This window comes from Phoca vitulina, unplaced genomic scaffold (genome assembly GCF_004348235.1).
Source record: "Phoca vitulina isolate PV1807 unplaced genomic scaffold, GSC_HSeal_1.0 scaffold79, whole genome shotgun sequence".
NCBI classification, from domain to species: Eukaryota; Metazoa; Chordata; class Mammalia; order Carnivora; family Phocidae; genus Phoca; species Phoca vitulina.
In genome coordinates, this window is record NW_022589782.1 from 1,504,980 (window position 1) to 1,531,857 (window position 26,878).

Below are 26,878 nucleotides of genomic sequence, written 5' to 3' on the forward strand. Positions count from 1 at the left end.
TGCATGAGACAAGGACACAGCCTGAGTCACTTCCGCCTGACAGTCGACTGGGGGTCCCTGCAAGAAGAGCGGAAAGAAAAAAAGGAAAGGAAAGGCACGAGGGCCGGGGAGGAAGAGGCCAGGCATGGCCCTGCCGGAGGTTTCCAAGGAGCGAGTTCAGCAAGACTGCTGTGCACGGGCGCAGGGGCCAAAACCCGACTGCATTTCCACACAGCAGTAACGCACGCACACGAGGTCAGAGTCCTCCGAGAGGCCGTTAAAACCGCACTGGAAACAGAAAATACTTGGGAAAATGTCTAATAAAATGCATCTAACAGGTGATGTTCTCGTTCAGAAGATAATGGGCAAACGTCATGTCTTCCCAAACCGATTTACAAAGTCACTGTAATCCTTACCATACTCCAGCAGAGTTTTTCATGTAAACGGACAAAGGGATTCTGAAACGTATGAGGATATGCAAAGGACCAAGATGAGCCAAAGAATCTTAATGAAGAACCAATGTGAAAGCTGGCTACAGGTGGACGCGTCATAAGGCTGCAATACTGAAGACAAGGTGGCAGGGTAAAAAGACAGACGAGGAGGCAACAGAACTGAACAGAGAACCCAGAAGCTGGACTGCCCAGGAACAGCCCGTGGTGGGGGGCAAAGGCCCCGGGACACTCCATGGGAAAGGGCTGGTCTCTCAATAGATGGTGCTGGGCCAACCGCATGTTCAACAGAGAAAAAAATAATCTTTCTGAGAATTTCAAGTGAGGTGTAACTGACACGTAGCATTAGTTTGAGGCATACAACGTAACGACTGGGTGTTTGCCTATGTGGCAAGATGACCAGCAGTGCAAATCCAGGTTAACATCTGGGGGGAAACGAACCTGACACCTAGCACCTGTCACACCCAGACATCAATCCGTAAAAGGTGAGACAATAAAGCAGTCAGAAGAGAACAGCTAACTATCTCCATGACTTTGGTAGCAACAACTGTGTCCATCCAGGTCACGAAGCCTCAGACAGCGCCGACAACGGTCAGAGAATCCGTAAGCTGGTCTGCATTCACACTAGGAGCTGCTACTCGTCAACGGACACGAGAGCGGGGAAGCAAGCCGCAGACCAGAGCTGTGGCACACACGGCTCCAGCAAGAGATCTGTGGTCGGAATACGGACAGAACCCCAGGAGAGAAGGGCAAGCAGCCTGTAAACCCCCGCACGGGGAGGGCCCACCCTGCTGAGCACCAGCGGACCCAAGCAACGGTGCGGCACGCCCACAGCCCACCAGAGCATGACTGAAGCCAGAGCCACAGGGTTCTGGCGCAGACCCAGGGGCGCCCACGGGGCGGGTGTCCGAAAAACAGCCTGCAGTCCCACTGACGCTGGGCGGGGTGCACATCCTCTGCCGGCCAGCAACCACACCCTGGCATGCCCGACGCAAAGGAAGCCACCTGCCTGCCCCCCAACCGGGACCTCCACCCATCCGGCCCCCCATGAGGACCACCACCCCACTCAGGGATCTTTCAAGGGAGGGACATCACCACTATCAAACCATGCGCTCTGATCCCCAGGGTGGTCAGTAAGACACCTGTGACCTGCGTCCTCCTCTCAGAAACCACTGCACTCTGGCATCTGGGATGGGGAACAGGATATAGAAAGAAGAGTTAAGGGAAGCTTCTACTTTCATTTGTTTTTTTAATCTCTTGCTAAAAGTTAGCTTTTACTGCTGAGGTTCTATAAATAACAAAATTCTATAACCATACTGTGGAATATCAGGGGCACACTGGAAATAGCTCATTTCAAATAGGAAAATGGTTTGTGTTCACCCAGTTCCGGAAGCCAATTTTCAATTGCTTAAAATAGTCATGGTATTTTACCAAGGTGATTATACTCTCAGCTATCAGTAACAATTAAACCCTTAGACTAGAGCCACTTAATAAGGTCTCAAAATAAAACCGCACACTCCAAGCACTGTACGTGGAAATGTCAAGCACACAAACAGGGCCCTCGACGGGACACAGGCGCCCAGAGCCCAGCCAGCAGGCCTGCGGTCGGCCTGGCGCAGAGCCGCGGCGGGGGCGGGGGCGCTGTACACACGGCTCTGCGCCACGGAGGTGGGTCCCTCCTCAGCAAGGACAGGGGAAGACCAGTACCAAACTCCCTCGAGCCCCGAGAACGGCCACCTTGGAGGCGCCCTGAGGAGGAAGCACCTGAACAGGAGCAGGCCCGGCTGGTGTCTGACCGACAGGCCTCGGAGCTCGCGGGCTCACCGCGAGCGTGGACACATGGTGGGCGTGCACCTGGCACCCCCGCGCACACAGACAGGCCTGATGAACGGCTTCATCACCCCACTGGCTGGCGAGCCGGGCCCCTGCTAGCCGGACCCAGGGCGGCGCGGGAGACTGCTATCGACCCATCGGGAATGTGCCTTCGAGCAACGGTCAACGCATCAGTCAGCGCCAGGCAATCAATACCCACTCTCTCCCGAACTCAGCAAGGCCCGTGAGCGCCGCAGGTCAGCGTGGGGACGGAATGAGGCCGGGAAGGGCCATCGACTTCCAACCTGCTGAGACAGGGAGAATGGAAATTTCCTGCCTTGGGACCCAGACAGTCACCTTGCGGGACAGAAAATGCCCGACAAGACAGCCAGGCCAAAACCTCACAAAGGTGGGGCGCAGTCTGGGCACGGAGGGCCACGGAGGGTCTGCGGGTGGGGGTCACACCCACCAGCTCCCGTCGCGAGGCGTGGGTTTGACAGGCATCTCCCACGGGGATTCTAACCACTAGAACCCAAGTGACCTCGGCCAACAGAGAGGGCTCGCAGTGGCTGGCCCCCCGGTGTGGGGCTCGCTCGCACACCCACTGAAACGGAGGCTGCGCTGTGCTGACAGGAAGGTTCTTCTCATACCGGCTGACGGCCAACAGGCAGATCTTCCCAGAGGGACTCACTCAGCACGAACGCAGGACCCACTGGCCCCGTGCACAGTAGCTGCTTCTCTGCACTTGAATCCCTCCCCTGCCACACAGTGAGCACACCTGCGTGACCCACAGGAGATCTGAGAAGGGGACTCAACGGTTCCTGCGGCACACGGCGCTGTCACCGAGTCGCGGCACGGGGTGACCCGGAGCCTCCCAGGTATGGCGGGCACGCACCACATCTGTGGCTGGTGTTTTTCCCTCTGTGATGGATCTTACAAGTGAAGGCTGTCCCTTCTGACCACGTCCACCGATTTCGCCACCCCAGCCCCTGCCCCGGAACCACCAATCCAGCACCCGTGACTTCAGCGTTTTCAGATTCCACATGGGAAACCATGCAGTATGTGTGCTTCTGACTTATTTCACTTGGCACAATGCCCTCCAGGTCCCCCCACGTTGTGACAAACGGCAGGATTTCCTTCTTTTTCATAGCTGAGCGATATTCCACTGTGCGCCTACGCCCTGTCTTCTCTGCCCCCCCCCACCCCGCTGCCAGGCCCCTGGGCTGCTGTGAACAATGCTGCCTGAGAACATGGGGTGCACACACCTGTTCCACACGCGGATTCCGTCTCCTGTGGGTAAAAGCCCAAGGTGGGCTTGCCGGACGGTGCGGTGATCCCAGGTTTCAATTCCTCGGGGACCTCCATCCTGTCTCCTCCTTCCGTGGCTTTCACATGCCCCGTGAGCACTGTCCACACGGGAGCCCGTCGGGCTGGCCCATGAGGCTGCTTCAGCACGCGACACCCCTGCTTGTTCTGAAACGGGGACCCAGAGGGACTGAGCGCCTTCCCCAAGGTCACAGCGGAAGCTGCCCCTGCTCGTCTCTGCAGGAAAGCCCGAGCTCCCCCGTCAGGGACTGCAGCCTGGCCTCAGCCCCACTTACAGGCGTCCCACGCCCCGGCCACACGCAGCCCCTCCATCCAAGCCATGGACATGCCCTCCGGGGCAGGCGTGCCGTCTGCCTCTTGTTCCCGCTGCCCCCCTCCCCCCACCGCCTGCGGTCTGGACCCACGCCAGCAGCACTGACAGCACCTTCGTGCCCACTCCCCCAAATCCCACACGCGACTTCCACAAACTGAGCGCTCAGGCCCCAGCTCAGCCATGGGGGTGGCGCATGAGGGCATTTCACATGACTCCCCCGCAGGGATCACCTACAGAGCCAGGAGGCCGGGGGCAGCACCAGGGGCCTGTGTGCAGAGGTCGGCCAAGCCTGACGTGGGAAGCCCCTGGACCCAGGGCCCTGAGTGATGCCAAGGCTCTTAAGCGACAACACGGCAAGGAATGTGCCGGAGAAGCCATGGAATGGCAGGCTTTTCGTAGCTGAAATATGACCTGTCCCCTCAAAGCTTCATAAGCAGGAGGTCCCAGAGGCCAAGAGCATGAGGAACAACTCCTGGCATCCCCCAGGCGGACCATCGATCCCTGGGATGGGCCCACTCAGCCCACACAGTGTCGGGTTCGGGGCAGACGAGAGGTGTCTTTGCCCAGCAAGCTAGACACCCCACATCTGTGCCTGGAGAGCGTTTAGGGACAGAATCAGCCTCTCTCTTCCTGTCTTCAGCACTCAAGGGAATGTTTAAGTAACACGCTCCCACAGAAAACCTTAATTTGTGTTCCAGCGGACTCTGTCGAGCCAGACATCGGAAACTCGTCAGGCACAGGACGATTAGAGAGAGCCCGGCCCCACCCACGAGGCTGGGAACAAGAACATTCTGCCCAGGATATCTGCACCCCAGAGACAGTTCTCATTCCAAACCACGGGTCACAGACCTGCCACCGTTTACCCTGTGCTCGCAGGTCACTGAAGGAAGAGAAGGCTGCCCCCGCCCACAACCCAGGGCAGGACGGACCCTGACTGCAAGAGGGAGCTCAGGTCAGCACAGGCCCCAGCCCTGCCCCTCGCCAGGAGCACTGGGTCACTGGACGGCCATCCAGAAGGGCCCACACCTGGGCCCTCTGAGTCCCAAAGGGGAAGTCTCTGTTGTGACTCAAGAACCCCACGAGCATCCCAGGATAAAAGCACAGCCTGAGAAAGCCGCCACGAGTCTGCTTTTGATGCACGGAGGCGGACGCTCTTCTGTGGGGGGTGGCGGGGACACCAGGCAACTCCACACAAGCCTGACCGGCCGACCACATAAACCACTGTGGTTAAGTGCCCTTCGCTGGGAAGCGATCTTGTCAACCATGGGTGCCTGGGGACCAGACACTCCAGCTGGACGTGGCAGGGATGGGCTGGTGGCTGCTGGCCGGGACAGCAGGCCTCCCGAGCAGGGCCAGCCTGGGCGCCCCCACCATGCCCCGTACCTTCGTCAGCAGCAGGACCCGCTTCTGGAGTCTCCGCGCCAGGGCCTCCTGCGTCTCCCGCTTCTTCCTCTCCTCCAGCAGCTGGCTGCTGACCTGGCGGACCTCCTCCTGAAGCTGCTGCAGGGCCTTCTCCAGCCCGCGGGCGCTGCAGGAGAAAGGAGAAAGGGCAGAGCGGTGAGGCCGGGCCCGCGGACGCCACCCCAGCCGTGGGCCCCCCCAGAACCAGGACACGCTCGTCACGCAGGTCCCGAAATAGAGCCGCACGTGCAAGCGGCACGCTGCCATTTCCTCACTGGTGAATAGCTACTTAGAGCTTTTCAGGAGTGTCTGGATTTCAAAGAGACACCCAGGGTGATCCCAGAACACGGCAGGCGGCGGGGGAGGGGGGAGCTCAACCCCACACACAATGGGAAAAATTGTCAGCAACACAGCGCTTTGGGAGAAAGCACTTCTGAATGGGCTAAATTACCAGTGAGCACTTCCATCCGGATCACACCAGCCAGATGTGCAGTTGGGCTGGGGGAGCCCCCACCGCCCCGAGCTGGAGCCCGCGCCCCCCGCGCGGCCCAGCCGGCCGCCAGCAGGAACTCTTGACACCCCGGTGGGCCGGGGCACCCCTCGGTGGCCGCTCATGACAGGCCACACCCCCGTACAGTGACCTTCCCTGCGGGTCCGCTTGGGCCAGCCCCCTCCAGGTCGACCCTTCGGAGGGCCGGCCCCGCCCTCCCGAACGCCCACGGGCTAACACCCAACTCCCTAGCATGGCCCTGAAGCAGCTTCAGAGCCTGGTCTTTGCCCCCTCTTTCCCCCCAAATGCCCTTGGTCCCTCAGTCCTGCCTGGGGCCGCCCTCTGCTTCTGATGTGCTCCTGAACAGCCAACGGCAGCCAGCGCCCGGCACGAGCGGGAAGAGCCTGACTCCCAAGACCACACAGCCTCACGATTCTACACCCGGGGTGGCCGTCCCCAGGGCCTGACGGACGGGACGATGACCAGGGGAGCCCCCCGGGAAGGGAGCTCTGCAGAAAGGGAGGCGTACTGGGAAAGGACCCTCAGTAAGGAACTAAACCCTCAGGGCGGGGAAGGTGCCTCTTTCCAAAGGAAATCCGTACAATCTCAAAAGCCCCGGGAAGCGGAGTATCATTTGGACTGCGCCATCAGGGGACCGTGGAGCGCTCGCAGAGGTGGGCGGCGGGACCGCACCGGGCTCGGGCTGAGGGCCGCGGAGGGCGCCCAGGGGCTCAGCCACACCGGGCCTCCGACCGCAGCCTTTCGGCTTCGACCGCTCGATCCGGAGAAAACCTTCATCTGCAGGAACGGCGGACAATGCTCATTTCTTCTCTCCCACACCTGAGCATGGGGTCTTGTTATTTAATTTACAGGTGAAGGTGAATCACACACTGAGAGAGCGGACGACGGCTGGGCCCCTGGCTCTCACTTGCTTTTGGCCGTCCGAGGTGTGACCCAGCTGCGCATCTGACCAGCCACACCTGCCCCCTCCAGGTGCTCCACGACCAGACCCGTAAAAACAGGCACCCACGTTCACTTGAAACAGGCCTATTAAGAGGTTATCTTGAGTTTTCATTCCATCTAAACTCTTCATAGACCGACCTGATAATCAAGCACTGTGACAGCAACGGCAGAATCACTGAACTCAGGTGGGCGGCTCGCAAGGGCTTGGAATCCGTGCTCCAACACGGGAGGCGAATGCGAATGGCCCCGTTCCCTCGTCTGTGCACGCCAGGGCAAGACCACGGCCAGCACGCCGTCCAAGCAAGCTGCTCAGAAGCTGCCCTGAGCACCGGCTTGCTGGGGACAGCCTTGGGGGAGTCTGCCAAGCCCCCCACCCCGCCGTGTGGCAGCGTGATGCCCTCACGGCCATGTGGGGGTCAGACAGGAGACCACCTCCCCAAGAGCAGGTGGCAGCCGGGAGGCAAGCCGGGGCACAGGACGCCTGTGTCTTCATCAGCTGGCTGCCAGCTCACCGTACAGGCCCTTAAAGCACCAGCGGGCCTCAGCCCCCCGGTGTCCTACCAGAGCCCACAGCCCCGTCCTGACGTGTCCTAGAAACAAGCCTGTCAACTCAGAGGCAGCACCCCCGTGCATCTGGTGGCCCCCATGGGAAGGTGACTGGGCCTTTCATGGCTTTGGGGCTGAGCCCAGGTTAGCAAAGCCCTCGGGCCCAGGTAGAAAGAACACCTGCTTCTCCCAGTGGTAAGATGCTTTCCAGGAAACCAGGAAGGGAAGGAGTAACACCAGAGGACAGGCGACCCCACAGGGCCAGCTCGGGGCGGGCAGCCCTGCGCACAGCCGTGAGATGAGCTCCCCCCTCAGGGCTGTCAGCCCTGCACCCCAAGGCCTGCCCTGAGGCCTGACACGTGGTCTGCGCTCAACTGTTCCAAAGAAGAACGAAGGTAAAATCCCCCCGAGGGTACGACAGGGGGCACCACCGGACGCTCCCTGGAGGCTTGCCCAGCACCGTCAGTGGCCAGAGCCTCCCCCAGCAACAAGCTCTGTGGGCCCTGCACAAACCCAGGGAACGAGAGGCCCCGGCCAACCTCGGGGGGCTGCAGGCCGGCGGGGCGAGAGAAGGTGACACGAAGGGCTGTCGCCGCCTGTCAAGCCCTCGCCGAGCCAGAACGACAAAGCCCTGACATCACGGAACAGCCGCCGCAGGAAGCAGCTCTGTTCCCGGGGCTGCGGGCGCCGCTGAACCAGCGAGTCCAACCCCCACGGGGGCCCTGCTGGTGCAGCCTCCCCCCAGCAGCCCCGCCGCAAAGCGGAGTGTGGGGAGGGGGCCTCGGGTCCGTGCACACAACTCAGCCACTGCCACGGGCACAGGACGACCGGGCGGCAAACACACACGCATGACTGGCACGTGAGGGAACGTCCAGGCACAGGCGTGCAGGGCAGGGCGTGGGGGCCGAGGGCACGGCTCCGTCACACGGGAAGGGAGCAGGGGAGAGGGACCCCAACGTGGACAAGGAGGGGGCTCGAGGCAAAGGGTGTTTGAGCAGATGAGCAAATGGGAGACAGAAGTGCAGACCACCCTCCCCATTTAGCCACCCACCCAGCTGCAAAGGAAAGCAAAGCAGGGCCGGGGAGAAGGAGCCAGGAGGGGCTCGCTTCTGGATACAAACTCCACGGCGACAGTGAAACGGCTGGTGGCACATTCAGGCGGCCGGGCCCATGCGGGAATCCTGGCCTCACAGGACAGAGGGTGAGGAACAGTGAGGCCCTCAGGAACCAAGAAGGCCCAGCCTCCCACAGGAGCATGGTTTTCTGACGTTTCCACGAATCCAGGCCAAAGTGCGCCAAAAGAGTTGTTCAAACCTCCAGCCAACAGATGGCCCTGCCCGCTTCCCCACATGCCGAGGGGCAGAAAGGGACCCTATGTGCGCACCGAGCCGAGGGCCCTGACCCACGACACCAGCGCCTGGACGGCCAACTCTTCCCGCCGGGATGTCCTCTCCAGTGAACCTCAGCCTTTCTGGGGAAGCAAAGAAGAAAAAACTCATAAAACATTAAACCGCTAGTTCCAACAGTAAGCTGAACTCTGGGGTCACTGGCATTTCCGCAAGCCTTTGGGAGTCCAAAACAAAGTGCTTAGTGCTTGAAGGAGAAGTCGGCATGCCCATCGATCAATGCCTTTTTGAGCTGACGTCTGATGAAGGAGACGCAGTCTGAGCTTCTGAGAACCATCTTGTCCTGTGGCCCCTTAACGTCATCCTTGCAGAAAAGTCCCTGCCTGAGAACATCTACTTTCAAGGAACAGAGGACACAGCTCACTCTGAAGCAGCAGGAGACATTTTAATGACCTTCTTGGAGACACGGCAGATGCAGACTCTGGCCCTGCATGACCTCTGCACAACCACCCCCACCCCCGGCTGTCTGCGTTCTCCCAGAGAAGAGCATCGGCCACCCCCACCCCACCCCACCCCCACCCCCCGTGTGCAGAAGGCCCAAGGACTGGCCACCGCCTCTGGGAAGGACCCAGACAGGGCGGTACTGTGATGCAGGAAGGACAGTCATCCCCCGGAGCTCCGCACCTGGTGTGGGACCTAGGGCCTCGCGCCAAGTCCTGCCTGGCTCGTAAACACGGAGTGCGCAAATGCCATTGCCAGACTCGAGCTCAAAACGACGACTCCGAGCCGAGCAAACCTTTAACCAGCGCACTCGGACAAGGTGTTGGCACGTAGTGCGGGATTATGCTGACCACTGCCCAAGAACGTTAACTGCACGGCACAAGCTAACCCACGGGGGTCTCCAACAGGGGAAGGGACAAATAGGGCAACACGTGCACACTGACTTCTAGCAAGTACACTTTTGTGCAAAACTAAAAAAACATTAACAGGGCGCCTGGGTGGCTCAGTCGGTTAAGCGACTGCCTTCGGCTCAGGTCATGATCCTGGAGTCCCGGGATCGAGTCCCGCATCGGGCTCCCTGCTCAGCGGGGAGTCTGCTTCTCCCTCTGACCCTCCTCCCTCTCGTGTTCTCTGTCTCTCATTCTCTCTCTTGCAAATAAATAAATAAAATCTTTAAAAAAAAAAAAAAAAAACATTAACAGAATTTTATTCACACTTTTGCAAAATCCCTCAAGCGTCCTCCTTAGGGCTCTCGGAAATGTAGCTCAAACCGCTAACTTCTCCAATTTAACACATGGGAAAAATCCAGCCCCCAGCGGCTCACTCACTCACAGGAGGGCCTGTGCACCCCACAGGGCCACTGCCCAGGCCAAACCACCCTCAAGCAGGTGACCCCGTTCTCTGTCTAGGGTATTCGGGCTCCCAGGCTGAGTCAGGATGGAGGGACACACACAGGTCTAGCCCCAGACAGCACAGGCAAGCTCCTGGCTCCATCGAGGCTCAGCAGGGAAAGTTGAAAGGTTGAACATTCTAGAAGTCTGTCTGTCCAGCAGAAAGAACGGGCAAGCCGTAGAATGGACAGGTCAGGGCTAAGGGCCAAGGAGTGGACAGCAGGTCAGAACTAGCTGATCCGACACAGGGAGGTGTAACTCGTGCAGGTCAGGTGCTGCTCCTGGGCACAGGACACCCGCCCTGTGTGACACTAGGCTTGGAGGACACGGCCAGACTCTCAGCTGATATGGGGTCACCAGCAGCTGGATGGCTCAGGGCTGCCAGGATGCAGGGCAGGAGGGCACCCAGCCGGAGGGATAGGGAGGGTGCACAGAGCCCTGGAGGGGCCAAACTCCAGCCAACCCAGAGCACAGCGAGGGGGCAGCGTGGGGCCAAAGGGGGGGGAGACCCCACCACCTGGGTGAGGAGGGCCCGGTGGGGACCAGGCACAGAGAAGGGGGCAAGGCAGCTGGCCTCTAGGATCAAGGGGCCGTGCAGGCTTCAGGGGGTCTTAGTGACAGGGAAGGCTTCTCAGAGCCATCCCCAGGTGGAGGGCTGCTTGGTGAGGGTCAGCCTCCAGCCAGAGGGGCTGCATCGCTGGCCACCGGGTCCTGTGCCACATGGATTCCCCTGTGGACTTCGGGTTTCCTTCTGGAAGGTGCAGCTGGGGAGGTGAAAGGGATCAGCACATGTTCAACAGAACACAGACAAGCAACAGGTCCCATGCTAAGTGGGCTGATGAGGTCCCCACGCCTCAGCCCCTTCCCACTCCTACCAGTCCCCCTGCCTGTGCCACCCGGGTCACAGCGCACAGTGGGCACACAGCCTGGAACGCTCTCCCACCTCCCGTGACCATATCACAGCCTCAATGTGACGCCCATCAGACCACCAGCTTCCCTCCCGTCTTACTTCAGATCTTTATTGTTTGTGCTCATGTCACAATTTCTATACTCACGTGTTTTCCGCTTAGCATCTCCGTCCCCAACCATGTTCTTCCAGGCCGGGGAGGCATGTACTCACCACCCCACACCCAAGTGCAAGCACGAGGCCTTCAAACGCCCGCCTTGCAGTTCCGAAGGACGGCAAGCCTCCATCCCCAGTCTGGCGCCTGGAGTTCAAGATGGCCCGGGGCTCCTGGACTGGCCAAGAATGAGAGGAGAACGGGTATCTGGGCCTCAGGAAAGGGTGGGAACGGCCCAGCTGGTGGTGGCTCAGGCAAGTGTGCAGCGAGGGCTCCCAGGAGTGAAGAGCAGAGGGACACAGATGGGTTTTGGGAGACCTGACCGCTAGGAGGGGAGGGCAGGAGGCGCGGGAGGACCCTGTTCAAGGCCAGGCTGAGGAGTGCTCGCCCTGCCCCGGTCTGGAGGAACCTACCAGCGGCACGCACCACACGCACTCTGAGATGGAACGCCTTGAGTGACCCCGGCAGACCCGTCCAGTGGGGCAGCATGCCCAGCACGGCGCACACATCCTGCAGCCGCAAGACACGCGTGCCCCGCCACGTTTCCGGGAACGTGGCAGGGGGCCACGCAGCAGCTCGGGAAGGCGGGGATGCAGAAACGCTCTCCCAGAGGCAGTCCTGTGCCGTAGGCGGCTTCTACTCCCGATTCCCTGCCAAGTGAGGCTCTGGCCACCACAGGGGTCCGGAGCGCCTGCCTGGAAGCCATTCCAACGCACACAGCCCACTGCCAATCCCAGAGCACCCACGAGAGCGGGACGCTAACCACTTCCAGAGAGCCCTGGATTCCCCTGCTGGAGAGATCCAAGACAGCCGGTGGGAGCCCGCTCAGCATCTGACTGGTCAGGTGCTCCCAGCAAGCCTGACCTTCCATTTCCTCCCCAGTAAAAAGGAAGCCACTGACCTCTGCCCTGCCCTGCCTAACGGGCAGAACCTAAGGAGACACAGGTGCAAAGCAAGCGTGAACTCCCCTGCCGTGCGCCTTCCTTCACGGGGGGGTCAGGGGGGGCGCTCGGGCAGTCTCCCTCCTGCCGAATATTCAGCCGGGGTGGAGAGCCGTGGTGCGGCCTTGTCCAGTGCTGGGAAAGGCCTCTCTGACAGACCCCGGCTGAGATTCGCACCACGATGCGCTTTCCGAAGCTGCGCGCGGAACACAAGGTGAAAGCGGAGGTCAGCAGCCAGGGTCTCCACAGAAGTCGGAACTCAGACAGGCCGCCCGGCACGTGACGGGCCGTGTGAGCAGAGGACACCACTGCACGCCTGGTCCTGCTGACTCACAGGAATCCCAGGAGAGGGCCCTAGCCTCCTGGTGAGCGAATGGGCCAGCCCGGAGCCCCGTGTGCACGGGGGCGCCCTCCCACCGTGGGGCCAGCTTTGCCCGCACAGGGAGGGCAGGTCTCGGGGACAGCAGCGTGACCACAGGCTCCGTCAGTCTTGCTGTGTCCTAGCTGTGGCATGACGTGTGCCACGGGCAGGGGGAAGGAAGGGAGAAGAGGACAGAGGTGGGCGGCGCCTCCTCTGGGGGTCCTGCTCAGGCTCACCGGCGGGGCTGCCTGGGCGAGGGAGCAGTGAGCCTCACCCCGGCGCCCCCCAATGCCTGGGCCGGGTGGCACACAGCTGTCTTTATGCATGCCATCTGATTCCCATCCTAAATACCTCCAAGTGTCGTTACACGTTTCTCTGAAAAATAAAAATACAAACCCAAACAACAGAAACGAACCAGAGGAGGAGGAATGGGAAGAACCCATATAGAGGAGGGGCAGGTGGTACGGGCCAGGCGTCCGCAGCCCGGCCCCCGACCGCGTGCCCCAGCACCGCCTTGGATGAGCCTGCGGATGGCCGGGTCCGCGCCATACACACTCCTGACTGACCTTGAGATGTGGAAGGAGAATTAGTCTCAATTCAATCCCACCATGATGAATAATCTGATTTAGCTGATCCGTTCCCAGCCTGCGAACACACAGGTGGGGCTGCCTCCAAATCGCAGGTGCAGGGAGCCCATGTGAGGTGAGCCCTGCGTCCCCCAGTGCTGGTGCACCAGGCACACGGCAGAATGAGCTCGCCACCCACCCAGGCCACCGAGACTCAGCAGGTGAGGACTCGGCAGAGGCAGAGGGCACTCGGACCCTCACGTCCTCCAGGGCCACGGCCACACCCCCTGGAGCTGCCGACTGCATCCCTGAGGATGAGGGTCTGTGCACAGCCCCAGGCATAACACAGGGAGTCACACAAGGAGCCGGGAACAGGGCCGGGTGGGAGCCCATCCAAAGGTGCCATGCTCCTGCTCTCCTACCTGTGCTCAGCTGACCATCCATCCCCTGCTTCTGGGATAGAGCTACACCTGCTCATTCATGTGACGTCTGCGGCCGCTTTCATGTAACCGATTCTGTGGCCCGAAAGGGCAAAAGCCATTGACTACCTGACCCCTGTGGACACCGGTTCCCTGCCCTCCACCACGAGTGCCAGACTGAAGGCCTGGAAAGGCCTGAGGAAGGGAGGCAGACAGACCCAGCCAAGGCGCTCCCCGCCAACGTGCTGAGGGCCATGGGCACACCTGCCGGCCTGGCGGGCCCGGGGCCGTGTGCATGTGGCATCCGTTCCTTCCCAAAGAGATGACCCCTGAATGCACCGTCCCCTCATGACTGGCACCTGCTTGCCCACTTCCATACCTTCCTGTAAGACCCCCAGATTCTCTCATCTGCACAGGACCAGAGCAGCTCCAGTCTGAGGCCACGGCCACCACGCCCCATGTGACAGCGACCACTGGAGATGTGTCCGGGGCAGCTCCGAAGGCGGGCTGCATGAGCACTGGGGCTCCGCGGAGGAGCGGACCTGGGTGTCCTCCCACCTCCCACGGACTGAAGGGGGCGGGGGATGCAGCCACCCTAGAAGGGGCTCCCACCCAGCCTCTCCCAAGTTTCCAAGGGAGGGCAGGAGGCCAACAGAGGCCTGGCCGAGGTGGGAGGCATCGAGGTGGGAGAGGAGGTGGCAGATGAGCCCGCAGAATCTCCCCCACATCTGTGTCTGGCGCCAGCCACCGGCCCATTAGCAGCTCCGCGGCGGAGGCACCCGACGTGCAACAATCGATGGACCGCCGCGGTCCGGCTCACGCGGCACAGCCCGCAACGAGCACCTGCGCACAAGCGCTGTCCTTCCAGACGCCCGGCGGTGCCTGATTAATAAAGCCATCCTGCCTGTTCACTTTCCCATCGATTTTGTTGTCCTCGACCCAAAGCACAAGTCAATACCCAGTTAGGTGTGGCCCCTTTGTGGGGACAGCCGCTGTCCCCCCCACGCCAGGGAGGAGCCCCCATCAGGGGTGCAGGACACGGGGGCCGTGTGGGAGCATGCTGGGGAGGAGCGCTCCCTCCCCGGGGCGACTTCCAGCTGCCCGCGGCTGCAAGCTCTCTAAGGGCTGGCACCCCACTAACAAACATTTCTGAAGCATTTCCCATGCCGAACAACAGAAACGAAAGGAGGAAATCATTAGTTTCTCTTCTACGATTTTTTTGGTGAAGCTGAGACGGGAGAGGCGTCTGCTCACCCATCACCGTGTCAACACAGCAGCTCACTTACTAACCCCACTTCCTGCGCAGCCCAAGGCTCGGGGGCCTGGAGAGCTGACACTTGAGAAACGCCAGCTCCAAGCAGTTTATTTCCTCTTGAACTTTAACAACCGACTGAGACAGAAATGACCTTTAGAAGGAAGGGCTAGCGCCTGTCGGGGCTGCGGGGGCGCGGCTATGCTCCGCGGCAGGAGGGGCGCTGGGCAGGCTCCGCGTACGGAAGCCACTGCCTCGGGGCCACACCTCTGCGGGGGGCCAGGGGCCGGGGCAGAAGGGCTCCCAGCTCTCCCGCCGAGGCAGGCTGGCGTGGGGGCTCCAGACACACCCGGACGACCGCCTGCATCGTGTTCCCTGGGGCCAACAGGCACGTGGGACCACAGCCAGCTTCAGACCTGACCGAGGACACGAAGACTCCCCGACACACTGCGGTGAGCCCTGCACATCACCTTGCAATCTGTGCACCTGAGGCGGGTCTGAATGAACGGTGCCGGGAGGGCGGCGGTCACAGGGTGGCGGTGGACATTCAGCTTTATTCCCCAGACCGGACAAGACGGTTCCAAGTTTGGAAGTGTCTGAATCGATAGTGTAGAAAAACAAAGGCCTGCTGTAATTACAAATACTTTGCTAATTTTCTGAAATCCCTGGAGGAGAAAAGGAGCCTGGCCAACGGAGAGGACAGTCACAGAGTGCCAGGCATGCCATGTGGCCCCACTGCCACGCTCAGGAGAGGAACCAGTGACCTGCAGGTGGTGAGCGCCCACAACACCCACCGGGCAGGGCGGCACAGGGACACCCAGCAGCCCATCCACCAGAGCAGATCCCAGAGGCGAGCACCAAGAACAGCCAGCCTCCCAGGCCATCCCTGCCGTGCCCCCAAACCTCCCCGAGGCTTCCACGGCCAAGTCCCAGGGAGCACCGTCAGGCAGGAAGGAAGGAGGCGGCAGACAGGACAGAGGCAAGGGTGTGATCTCAACAAGGGGACCGGCCTGCTGCGGCCCACCTTTCTTCCCTCCGGAGACAGGGACATAACCCTGAGCCTGCAGGAGGCACGATCACTGGCCCCAAGACAGCCACAGACTCACTGTTCACGAAGCCGACAAATCAGTGCACACTGAGTATCAGGCACCAGCCCGGGGAGAGCAAACATGGGGGGACAGCCCTTAAGGAGCTCACGGGCAAGACAGAGGGCATGATGGCTCTGAGGAGAGACGTCTTACCAGCAGAGGCCAAGAGGACAGGCAAAAGGACTTAAAATCCCATAAAACGCCCCAAGGCCCAGCCTTGCTTTTGCCCACTAAGGCTCCAGCAACCACCTACATACAGAAACCAATGACCAGATGATCCCCACACTGTGTCCCGTGGCCCCAAGTTCATCATGGCCATGCTCCCACACATCAGACACGAAGACCTGGTGACTAGAAGCCCGTGTCCCCCGAAGTGACCCCTTCACGGCCAATCACACAACCGGCAAACTCCAGGGAGCAATGGCGAGTGGGTGCCCCCGCTGCAGCACCCCATTCCGACACCAGGGGATGCAGCCCCAGGAGCCTGAGTCACGGCCCTGTGCCCACCAAGGAGTGATGAGCACCGAGTTCAGACTGCCCCGAGGTCCCAGTGAGCTCTCGTCTACTCCAGCACCGAGCACACTCCAGGAGCGCCCTCCACATGCCTGCCCCTCGTCCTCAAACCGCCAGGGGCCAAGGACCTGCCCCGTGCTGCGCATCTGTGTTGTGCATCCCCCCGACCCCACTTACACAGAGAGGGGGGCATCTGCTCAATGAGCCTCTCAGTCACTAACACTACAAAACCATTTGTAAAATAACCGACTTGCTTTTTGAGATAAAAATCTACACAAAAGGAAGTTCACCATTTTAACCGTGTTAAAGTGAACAATTCAGGAGTTTTTAGTATATTTGCAATGCTGTGCAAACATAACATGAATTCAAGAAGACTTCTTCACCCCAAGCCCATGGGCGGCCCCTCCCCAGCCCCAGTGCCCATAACCTGCTGTCTGTGTCTGTGCGTTCACCCAGTGTGGACGTTCCATCCCGTGGAATCGTGCACACGGGCCCCTTTCACTGAGCACCACGGGTTCAGGTCCGTCCTTACAGTACGTCCCCAGGACAGGTGCACCATGCCTGGTTTAGGGGCACGTCACTTGGCGGACATTTGGGTTCTGTCCGCCTTCTGGCTCCTGTGAGCAGCACCACTCTGAGCACTCCAGGGCAGGTTTTCGGGTGAACATTCAATCCCCTCGGGAACAGCCCTACATGGACATGCGGGACATGCCCGAGGACCCGTCAGACTGGTTCCCACAGCGGCCGCACCCCTCGCATCCCGCCTACGGCCTGTGAGGCTTCCCTTTCCCCACAGCCTCAACCGACGCTGGTTACTTTCCATTTTCTTACGTTCACATTCTAGAGACGTTACGTGTCAGGACGCAGGATTAGAGAGGTTCACTGTGCCAGGAGCTACGCCACCCTCCCCCAGCTGCCGGCCGTCCCAGCAGGTGTGAAGTGGCGTCTCACAGTCGTTTCAACGCTCTTCATGGGACTGTTGTGCATCTGTAGAAACGTCTACTTAAGTCCTTTGCCCTTTGTGTTTGCAGTAAAATATACATAGCATACGTTTTAACCACTGCTAAGTACATACTCCCGGGGCATTGAGCACATAACGCTTGTGCACCCGCCACCACCCGTCTCCAGAATGTTCCGTCTTCCCACACTCAGACCCTGTCCCCATGGAACACTGACCCCTCCCTTCCCCCAGTCCCACCATCTACTGTCTGAGTTTGAAGACACGACTCCAGGGACCTCATACGAACAGGATCCTACAGCGTCTGTCTTGTGTCCGGCTTCTTCCACTGAGCACCATGTCCTCAAGGCTCATCCGCGCTGGAGCAGGCACCAGAATTCCCTTCCTTTTAAAGGCTGAGTGATAACCACACTGTCTGGACACACCCCTTTCTTTAAATTAGTTAATCAATTCACCTGCTGACGGGCCGGTGGGCTGCTTCCCGCTGTGGACCACCGCGAACACTGCGCTTACGGGCATGGCTGTGCAAGCATCTGCTCGAGCCACCGCGTCTTCCACGGCTCCCGCACCACGTTACACGGAACGGTTGCCATTTCTCTACTTCCTCGCCAATGCTTGCTGTTTTCTGGTTTTTTGATAGTTGCCACCCTAACCACATCGCATACGGGCCGTCTGCATGTCATCTGCGGAGGGATGTCTGTTCAGGCCCCTTGTCCATTTTTAAATTGAGCTGTGAGAATTCTTTATACGTTCCGGATGGTAGATCCTCATCAAATACACGACGTGCAAGTCTCTTCTCCCATTCTGTGGGCTGACTTTTCACTTCCCTAACAGTGTCCTTTGACCCATTAAGTGTTTAATCTCGATGACACTCTGTGCTTCTGGCATCGTATTTAAGAAGCCACTCCCTAGTCCAAGGTCACAAAGCCTCAGGACACCAGTGTTTCTTCCAAGAGTTTGAAGTGTGAGCTCTTGCATTCAGCTCTATGACCCACCCGAGTCACTGTGTGCGCGCTAAGGCAGGGGCCCAAGTGCGTGCTTCTGAAATAGCGCACCATAAGATGAGGTAGAAAGGGACTCCTCCCCTTCCGCGTTTTGGAATAGTTTGAGAGAGATTAGTGTAAGTTCCTTCTTTAAACGTAAGGTACAATTCTCCAATGAGGCCATCTGGTCCTGGGACTTTCTTTGCTGGAAATACTCTGGTTGCTGATTACTAATCACATAGGCCCATTTGTAGTTCTCACGTCTTCGATCTGTTCTGGCGCTGTGTGTTCCACCGAGACGGGTTCCACCGAGACGGTCTAACGTGTGGGCGCACGACCCTCCATGATGCTCTCACAGGCCTTTCTTCCTCCACGGAGCCCGTAACGATGTCCCCACTCCCACTGCTGCTTTGTTGACACTTCTCTCCCATTTGCTCAGTCACTCCAGCTAAAGGTTTGTCCGTTTTATTCGTTTTTTTCAAATAAATAACTTTCTATTTGTTCTTTTCTTTGTCCTCTCTTCCATTCATCTCTAATTTTTATTATTTCCCTCCTACTTCCTGTAGATTTAGTTTGCTCATCTTCCAGCTTGCTAAGGTGGAAAGCTATCGATTTGAGATCTTTTTTTAACGCAGGCCTTTAGAGCTGTAAGTCTCCCTGTGAGCACTGTGTGTGCTGCGTGCACATCCCACTCATCCCGTGGTCATTTCTAATTTCCCGTGTTTCTCCTTCGACCCATCGGTATTAGGGAGTGTGTGGTTTCATGTCCACCTGTCTGTCGATTTTCCAAATTTCCTTCTGTCGCTGACTTCTAACATTCATCCCTTTGTGGTAGGAGAACATACTTTGTGTGACTCTGAACGTTTTAAACAAGGCTCACTTGGTGGCATAACTTGCGGGCTACCCTGCGGAACACCCCGTGGAAGCCGGAGAGGATGCGGGTTCTGCCGTCAGACGGTGCACCAGAGACGCCCCCAGCCTCAACCTCCTCACCCACAAATGGGATAAAAACCCCGACCTCATGAGCTTCTTACACCAATTCAAGGAGGGGAGGCCCATCAGGTAAGTCTGAATACGTGGGCACAGAAGCAAGGCAACATTTAAGGTAAGCTCACAGGACACCAGGGCCTAGTCCTTCCTCATTAGGCACGCTGGCTCGCCATGCTGATGCCAGGGTGACGCTGTGATCTACCATGAAGTCTAACACGGAACCTCAGTGGCAGGTGGGGGGCAACAGACCCACAGCACAGGCACGGGAGGAGGCTCAGGGCCCCGCCTCCCCGCGGACGGACTAGGCCCAGAGACCACGGGGGGCAGGACCTCCGGTGCTTCTGGGAGGACGCGGCAGGCTCGGTCCTCGCTCCCCCCGGCAGCCTGCAAACACGGACCAGGAGCCACACACTGAAGGCCGAGGGCTTGTCTTGGTGAGTCATCCTGCCTCCCGAAGAGCCCCCTTCCTGTGTGCGCATCACCAGCGCCTTTCAGGATAAGAACCCCGCTCAGCAGTCCCACAGCAAGAGGAGGAAGCAGGCTGGTGACAAAGAAAAGTGCTTCCCTTCACACAATCTCTTCACAGGAAATGGATTTCAAAGTGGCCATCTGTCTACGAGATTAGCATCCCAAAGCTACACAACGACACAAGCAAGGAGCCGGCTCTGGCTGAGCCCAAACTTCATCACGGTAGTAGAAAAAGTCCCATTTAAATGATAATAGTGTGAGGTGCTTATGGAGCATTTTTCCGGAAAGAAGATCCCAACTGCACCTCACTGCTTCCTGGCGGAGCAAGGACTAACGGGCGGGCCCAGGGGGCTGGAACACGCCGGCTCCTCTCCCTGCAGGCCCCTGTCCTGTACCTAGCCAGGCTGAGTCACTGAGAACAGGACAGCAAGCTGGGGCACCCTCAGGAGGTGACGGCTTGCTCAGGCTGAGCCCCAGTCCGCTTGGGGCACACCCGCCTGAGGGAGACCTCACCTGCCTGCAGCCTCTCTTCCACGGCCTCTCCCTCCCCCGGCCGCCGCCACAGCCGTCCACTCCTTTAGATGCCCCTTTCCTTCCCCACTGCTCTCTCCCTCGCCTCTCCCGCTGTGTCTGCCACCCGGCCCAGCTAGACCCAGCTCCCTAGTTCCCACAGCATCTCAGCACAGCACACAGTGGGCCCCTTCCTCCATCCCCACCAGACGGTGAGCTGCGGGAGGGCAACACCATGCACGGCACCCAGCACCTAGGAGGTGGTCAGCAGAACATCTTGAACTAATGAAGGGCAGACAAGGAGTTCAGTGCACCCCAGGGCCGGGCGATGTGGGGGGGGGGGGGTGCAGCAGGGGAGTGCCACGTGCTTGCCGGGCATCTGCCAGCACAGGCCCAGGAACGCTGCAGGCAGACGCCGCACGCGGCCACAGGAACCAAAGCCAGGCGCGTCCTCATGCTCAAAACAAGGAAACGGGACTGAAAACTCCTAAACCAGAGGCGCCCGGCGTCGAGAAAATACTGGCTGTCCACAGAATCTTGTTAGGACAACCAGAATCTCTGGAACACACAGTGAGAGCCCACTGCTCCGATCACAAGACGGCCTCGGCGGTCAGGGGTTCTAGACACAAGAACCAGAGCCATGAGAGAACACACCGCGGAGACCGTTAAAGACAGAGGAAAGAGGACGTCCCCTCTGCACTCACTCAGAAACAAAAACAAAACAGAAACGCTGAAAGAAAAGGCTCATGGACTCAACTAGATGACAATTAAAAATTAATGTCTGCAGGAAAATATCACGAGCAAGTAGAGGGAAATGTGTAACTGGGAAACCATATTTCCAGACAAAGGGCTAATTTCCTCGAGCTATTAAAAGCTCCTCTAAAAATTAATTTTTAAGAAAACAGAAAAACAGGACAAAGGTCATGAGCAAATAAGGTGAAAAATACGTAAGTCACGTCTCTGTTGAGAGCACTTGACAAAGGACGACAGCCGATGGGTCGGCAAGCGCTCGAGAAGGGGCGGGGCGTGCGGGGTGACGAGGAAAAGGCGCGGGAGCAGCCCGGGCAGCCACCCCGGCCTCCGCGGCACCGACACGACCCAGCCCGGCGGCCGATGCTGCGCGGAGCACACGCCAGCACACGCCACGTCCTGGGCCAAGGCTGCGCTCAGACAGACCCGCACAGGAACACTGCCCACGTATGCTCCAAGCACGCAGGGACCGACAAGCCACGGGGACCCCGCCAGAACCTCGCCGGGCAGCAAGGGGGACCGCACCCACCCAGCAGCCGGGGGCAGGGCAGGCACTGGCGGGGAGGGCGCGCGGGGAACCCGACTTCCCGAGACGAGTGTGCTCGAGGGCAAGTGCTGGGTCGTACGTGGGTGTCAGCATTTGACTGATGTGAGGACACCTCGATAAGGCGCTATTCAAGAGGAAATGCCGACACACCGTGTTCCCCTAACGCCAGACATCAGACAGCTGCGACCAGGCCGCAGGAAGGGGGCGTCCTCATTGCGCGGGAGGGCTCTTCCCTGTAGCCCGGCCTGAGACGTGGGCAGCTCGAGCTCCATGGGAGTCCGACGCCCATGCTGGAGGGCGCAGCCAGAGGCCTGCTTCCTGAGACTCCGCCAGGGGTGTGGCAAGTACACTCCCAAGGCCTGCCCCACAGAGCTGTATCCAGCCAGGACACCTGCCAGGGAGGAAGGGAGTCCCGAAATGCACCAAACCCAAAGGCAGGAGGAAGGGGACGAAGCCGGCCCTCGGGAAAGGATCACAAGCAGTAATTACAAAGCTTCACCTGGGCCTCAGCCTCAGAACTAACCAAGTCCCGGTCACACGGGGACTAAAGACAAGAGCTGCCAGAGTCCCTCTAATTAGAGACTCCAGACAATCACTCAGTCGGTGACAAGGAGCAGGACAAGGACAGAACAGGAGATGGCCAGAGACGAATGCACACAGCAGGGGCACCGCCCACCCCCTCCCACGGGCCCGGGAGATGCCTCAAAGGGGACGGACCGCGCCCCCCAACCGCTCTGCTCCTCTCAGGCTGAAAGAGAAGGTGGCAGAGGAATGGGGTGCCCTGAGCCAGGGCAAGGAGCAGCTAGGAACACTGAGGTCACAGACGAGCTAAAGCATGGAGCCTTAGAGGAAACAAGACTGCCGGGAATTTGAGATGAGTGGGGCCAAGATGGTGACCACGCATCTGGAAACAGGACTTCCAAGTTCACCCCAGTTCCTCCCTCTGCAAGTCTACACACGGGGCTGGGGTGCACAGGAGCTGGGACCATTCCATGCCAGGGCCACGAGGGCGGAGGCTCCACGGTCTGTCTCGGCCCACAGCACTGAACGTGAGCAGAACAGCAGGACGTGGGGACCCAAGTAAAGCACCAGCACCGCGCACGGAGTCCTGCCCACGCTGAGCACAGGGTGCTGTCCCACAGGCCTGGAGCGGGGTTAGCACGAGTGTGCCCCTCAAGGAGAAGGGTCTGATGAAAACCGTCCAACCAGCGCGGCACAAACAGACTGGGGTCAGAAACCTGGCTGCCGCGGGAGGGGTGGTGCGGATGCCCAGCAGGTGCTGACAGAGAACGTCCTGCCAAGCAAGGGACCTCGGCCGTGCTGACGTGGGTCATTCCTATTCCTATTTCCCACGTGAACCTCTGAGAGCACGAGTTCCTGGCCGAGTCACACGGCGCATGAGGGATGGAGCCGGACCTGCGCCCACCCAGGGCTGCAGGTTTCCATCGGCCTCCCGTCACTGCTGAACAAGCACCAGGACTCCCGCACACTAAAATGGCACAGACGTGTTGTCTTATGGGACACCGTGCGATCTTTCCCTGCTAAGGACTCCTCCCAGGGAAACGGTCAGTGATGCAAACAGAGGTTTGGGGACGTGCGTATCAACCAGAGTGCTGTTTAGAAAATGGACAAAATGAAAAAAGTATCTAACAAGTTTGGGTCAATAAAGCATTCGTAAAGAAAGTTTACAGCCAAAAGTTAGGTTTTAAAAGAATATCTACCATAGAAAATGCTAACAAGGGGCGCCTGGGTGGCTCAGTCGGTTAAGCATCTGCCTTCGGCTCAGGTCGTGACCCCAGGGTCCTGGGATCGAGTCCCGCATCGGGCTCCCTGCTCTGCGGGGAGCCTGCTTCTCCCTCTCCCACTCCCCCTGCTTGTGTTCCCTCTCTCGCTGTGTCAAATAAATAAATAAAAAGAAAATGCTCATGAGATTAAACAAAATAAGAAAACCCAAACCACGCACCTCACAAGGTATTACATTTTCCTAAAAACATCAGGAAAACAGCTTTTCTATATGAGGAAGGGTCTCAGCCAACACGTTCACCGTGGTTTCACTGGACAGAGGACTGTGGGAAACCTTTATTCTCAGCTGTCCTGGTTTTGTTTGGCTTTGTTTTTGTCAAATGCTGTAAATGAAGATAGATTCCTTTTGTAATCACAATCCAAAAAAGTTACTCAAATGAAGGGCTGACATCACTCTGGCCTCCCTCCCTCCCTCCCAGCACGTGGGCAAGGCAGATCCAGCACACCTGGGGGAGAACCAGCCCGGCCGCCGGCGCGTCTACAACCCACGGCACGCACACAGGGGCCGTAGACGCCGGGCTCCGGCCAGCCAGAGGAGCCGGGATGAGGTGGCCGGGAAAACTCAGGAGTGCTGACCGGGGCCGGCGGGGCTGGGGAGGCGCTCCCCTGAGAAGAGCGCAGCCAGCTGGGAAGGCGCGGGACGGCAATGTCAGGACGCCGTCTGAACGCACCGAAACTGCTCCCAAGGACGGGAAAACTGCAGAGACAAGCGGTACAAAGGAAACCATCACAGAAGGGGAAGAGCCACCCACCCCAGAAAGGATGACCCCTGACGTGGGGGCTCGGGGGGTGGCGGCAAGCAGGGAGACGGCGAAGACGGGGAGGAAGTCACAGGCAGGGCTGGGGAACCACGGCGGGCTCCGGGGGCCGCTACACAGACTGTTCAGCTCCCCCTCAGACAGGAAGCCGTTCCAGGGTTCCAGCAGAGCCCGCCGTGACCTACATTTTTACAGCCGCATGAACACTGCTGGTGTGCGGGCGAGGGCATCCTCGGGGCATAGCCAGGGGCGTCACGAGAAGGCCAGCGGTCAGCGTGACAGTGACAGCAACAGAGGGGTTCAGTCCCAGACACTCTGAGATCCGGCAGATCCGGCCTCGCTGCCATTCCCCACAGCACGCCTACCTGGCAGCCGGGCTGGTCCCACGATGTGCCTTTTCGGCTCCTGCCCTGCCCCCCCAGCGCCTGACGCACTGACCTCGGCAGCCCCCACAGTGGGGCCTGACCGTGCCCCGGCTCAGTCCCCGCTGCCCACAGACCACAGACTCCACTCCTCTCGCCCCCTCGTCGGCCCAGTGCGAAGTCCAGCATCAGTGGCGAGAACAACTCCTTGCACTCGGCTGCACCTCTGCCCCCTCCCGACTGCACCGCAGGGGCTGACGACGCATCTGTCGCACCCCCGCAGCAGCACCGATGAGCATCGCTGAGGGGAACACTGGGCCTTGCTGGCTGGAGACCCCCCCCCCATGCCACGACCCTGGCCCACTGTCTCCCACGGCCATCTCAGCCCCCATCTCCACCAACCTCAGGTTCGGCTGTGGAATCCTGCTTTGCATTCTGTTGAGAAAACGGACCAAACCACACCTTCCTTCCCCTGGGTCCACTCTCTGCATCCCCTCCTGCTGGCCCGGGCAGCTGTCCACGTCCCAGCCAAGGCAGACCCTGATGCCACCCCCTCTCATCAGTGACATGCTCATCTCCGGCAAGGCCCGCTGTCCAGGCCGTCCCCGTTAACACGTATCCTAAACAAAGCCTGTCTCGTCGGCACATATGCCCTGAAGACCCTGGCCCGACTGGCCCATTCCCTTTGCAGAAACCAACCAAGCCACCTCGCTAGGGCTCTGGCCATGCTCGCTCACTCGCACCCCCACAGAACCCATTACTGTCAAGGCCACCGCAAACTCCCAAAGGGTCATCTTACCGGGTCAGCCTGAGTCAGCCACACGTTGGCCAGCCCTGCTCCGTGACACACCCTTATCAGTGGCTCCCAGACCCCCCTCAATCCAGCCTCCTCCAGGGCTCAGCCTCCTGGCCTCATCCTCCTCTGCCTACGCTCATCAGAAGGAAACGAGTGGACAGACGGGCTAAGAAACTAAGGGAACAGCGGCAAACATGTACAGTGATCACAACAGTCCAGCAGGGGAAGGTGGTCTTTTCCCTAACTGACCAGGTTGACTGGTCCACCTGGAAAAGTAGGAGTCTGAGACCCTGCACCTCACACCATGCCACACACGTCAGGTGGACAGGGGATCTAGACACGAAGGGCAAGACGAGAAAGCTTTCTGAAACAAACACAGAAGGTGTTTCTAGGTAACCAAAGATTTCTTTAAAGACACAAGGAGAGGTCACTGCACAGAAAAAACTGATGAGTTGGGCTCGACGAGAACAAGTCTGCTACGGATACAAACACACACAAGTTACCTGAGGACCTCGTACGGATCAGTACGTAAGACGCAAACGGCACGACGGGGGAACCGCGCACATCGCACGAGTAGACACGCGGGTGCCTGCCGCTGGAACGGCGGGGACAGACGATGCGAGCCGGGCTCCCCGCACAACACAGGGACCACAGGCTGCCGTCCGCGCCCCCGGGGACCCTGCCCTCCACCAGCGCAGCACGGGCTCACCAGCAGCCCAAGCTGAGAACCACTCCAACGCCCGCCAACAGCAGAGCGGTTTAAATCCCAGGGAGCGGTGACAAAGGGCACAGGGCGACACACGGCACAGGACCCTCGTCCTGCATGTGAGCGCAGGACCGCACACACGTCCGTGCCGTTCTGCAGGGGGGTACCACGTGACTCCGCCGAGGCAGCGCGGGCACCAGGCCGGACCCCCCTCCGACACTGACAGCCAGGCTGCGATCTCCAGGAACAGGTGAGGAGACGGGAAAGCGCAAGACGCCTCTTCGGGGGCTGGGGACCGTCTGCTTCTTGACCTGGGAGCTGGATACACCGTTCACAGGAAATCTGTGCTTTTCTTATATATGCTACTGTTTTTCTTTTTAAGTTAGGACAACAACACTTAATGCCTCAAACTGAAAAGTAGTTGAAAAACTGATTACAAAAATTTTTGTAAAATAAAACATCTCTTGACTTTTTTTTTAAAGGAAGTTTTTTCTACCTTTTTCATGCCCACCCTTCCTTTAACTGCAGACCACGTGGGTCCACGTGCTCCCGGAGACAGAGGGGGGTCGGTCACTCGCGAAAGCAAAGGCAACACGATGAGCGCTGACTGGGGAGATGTGAGTGGCGCCGGTCAGCACTAAAACAAGACAATGCGACGCATGGCGGGGAGGCCTGACGGGGTGAGGACACAGGTTCCAGGGCTCAGGGAGGCACGCAGGTGCACAAGCCAGCCCGGCAGGGGAGGGGAGCAGGGAGGGGCACCTGCAGAAGCCACAGTGTCCGTGGACATGCAAGCAGGCGGACAGGGGGCACGTACAGCACATTCAGGGGAACCACCCGGCACAGTACGGGGTGCAGGGTCTCCCGGGGAAGGCTGTGCTTCCCTGAGGAGGGGGAGAGAGCGTGTCATGACATCGCCTTGGAGGGCACAGAAATGAGGAAGCAGGAGCCACTCACGACAAGCGTGTGGTCCCCACCTGGACAAGGAGGACGGCCTCCAAGAGACTGGCCCATCAAAAGGCTGTCCTAG

The 26,878-nt window shown here is 59.4% G+C and overlaps 1 protein-coding gene across 3 annotated transcripts in view; it reads right to left on the reverse strand.

Annotated features, from left to right (window-relative positions):
- The window catches only part of MAD1L1 (mitotic arrest deficient 1 like 1), a 319,048-nt gene that overhangs the window by 184,126 nt on the left and 108,044 nt on the right, over positions 1-26,878 (reverse strand). For all 3 annotated transcript variants that reach the window (XM_032394014.1, XM_032394012.1, XM_032394013.1), the window contains one exon: positions 5,263-5,407. In XM_032394014.1, coding sequence (XP_032249905.1) covers positions 5,263-5,407 — 145 coding nt within the window. The remainder of the gene's footprint in view (positions 1-5,262; positions 5,408-26,878) is intronic.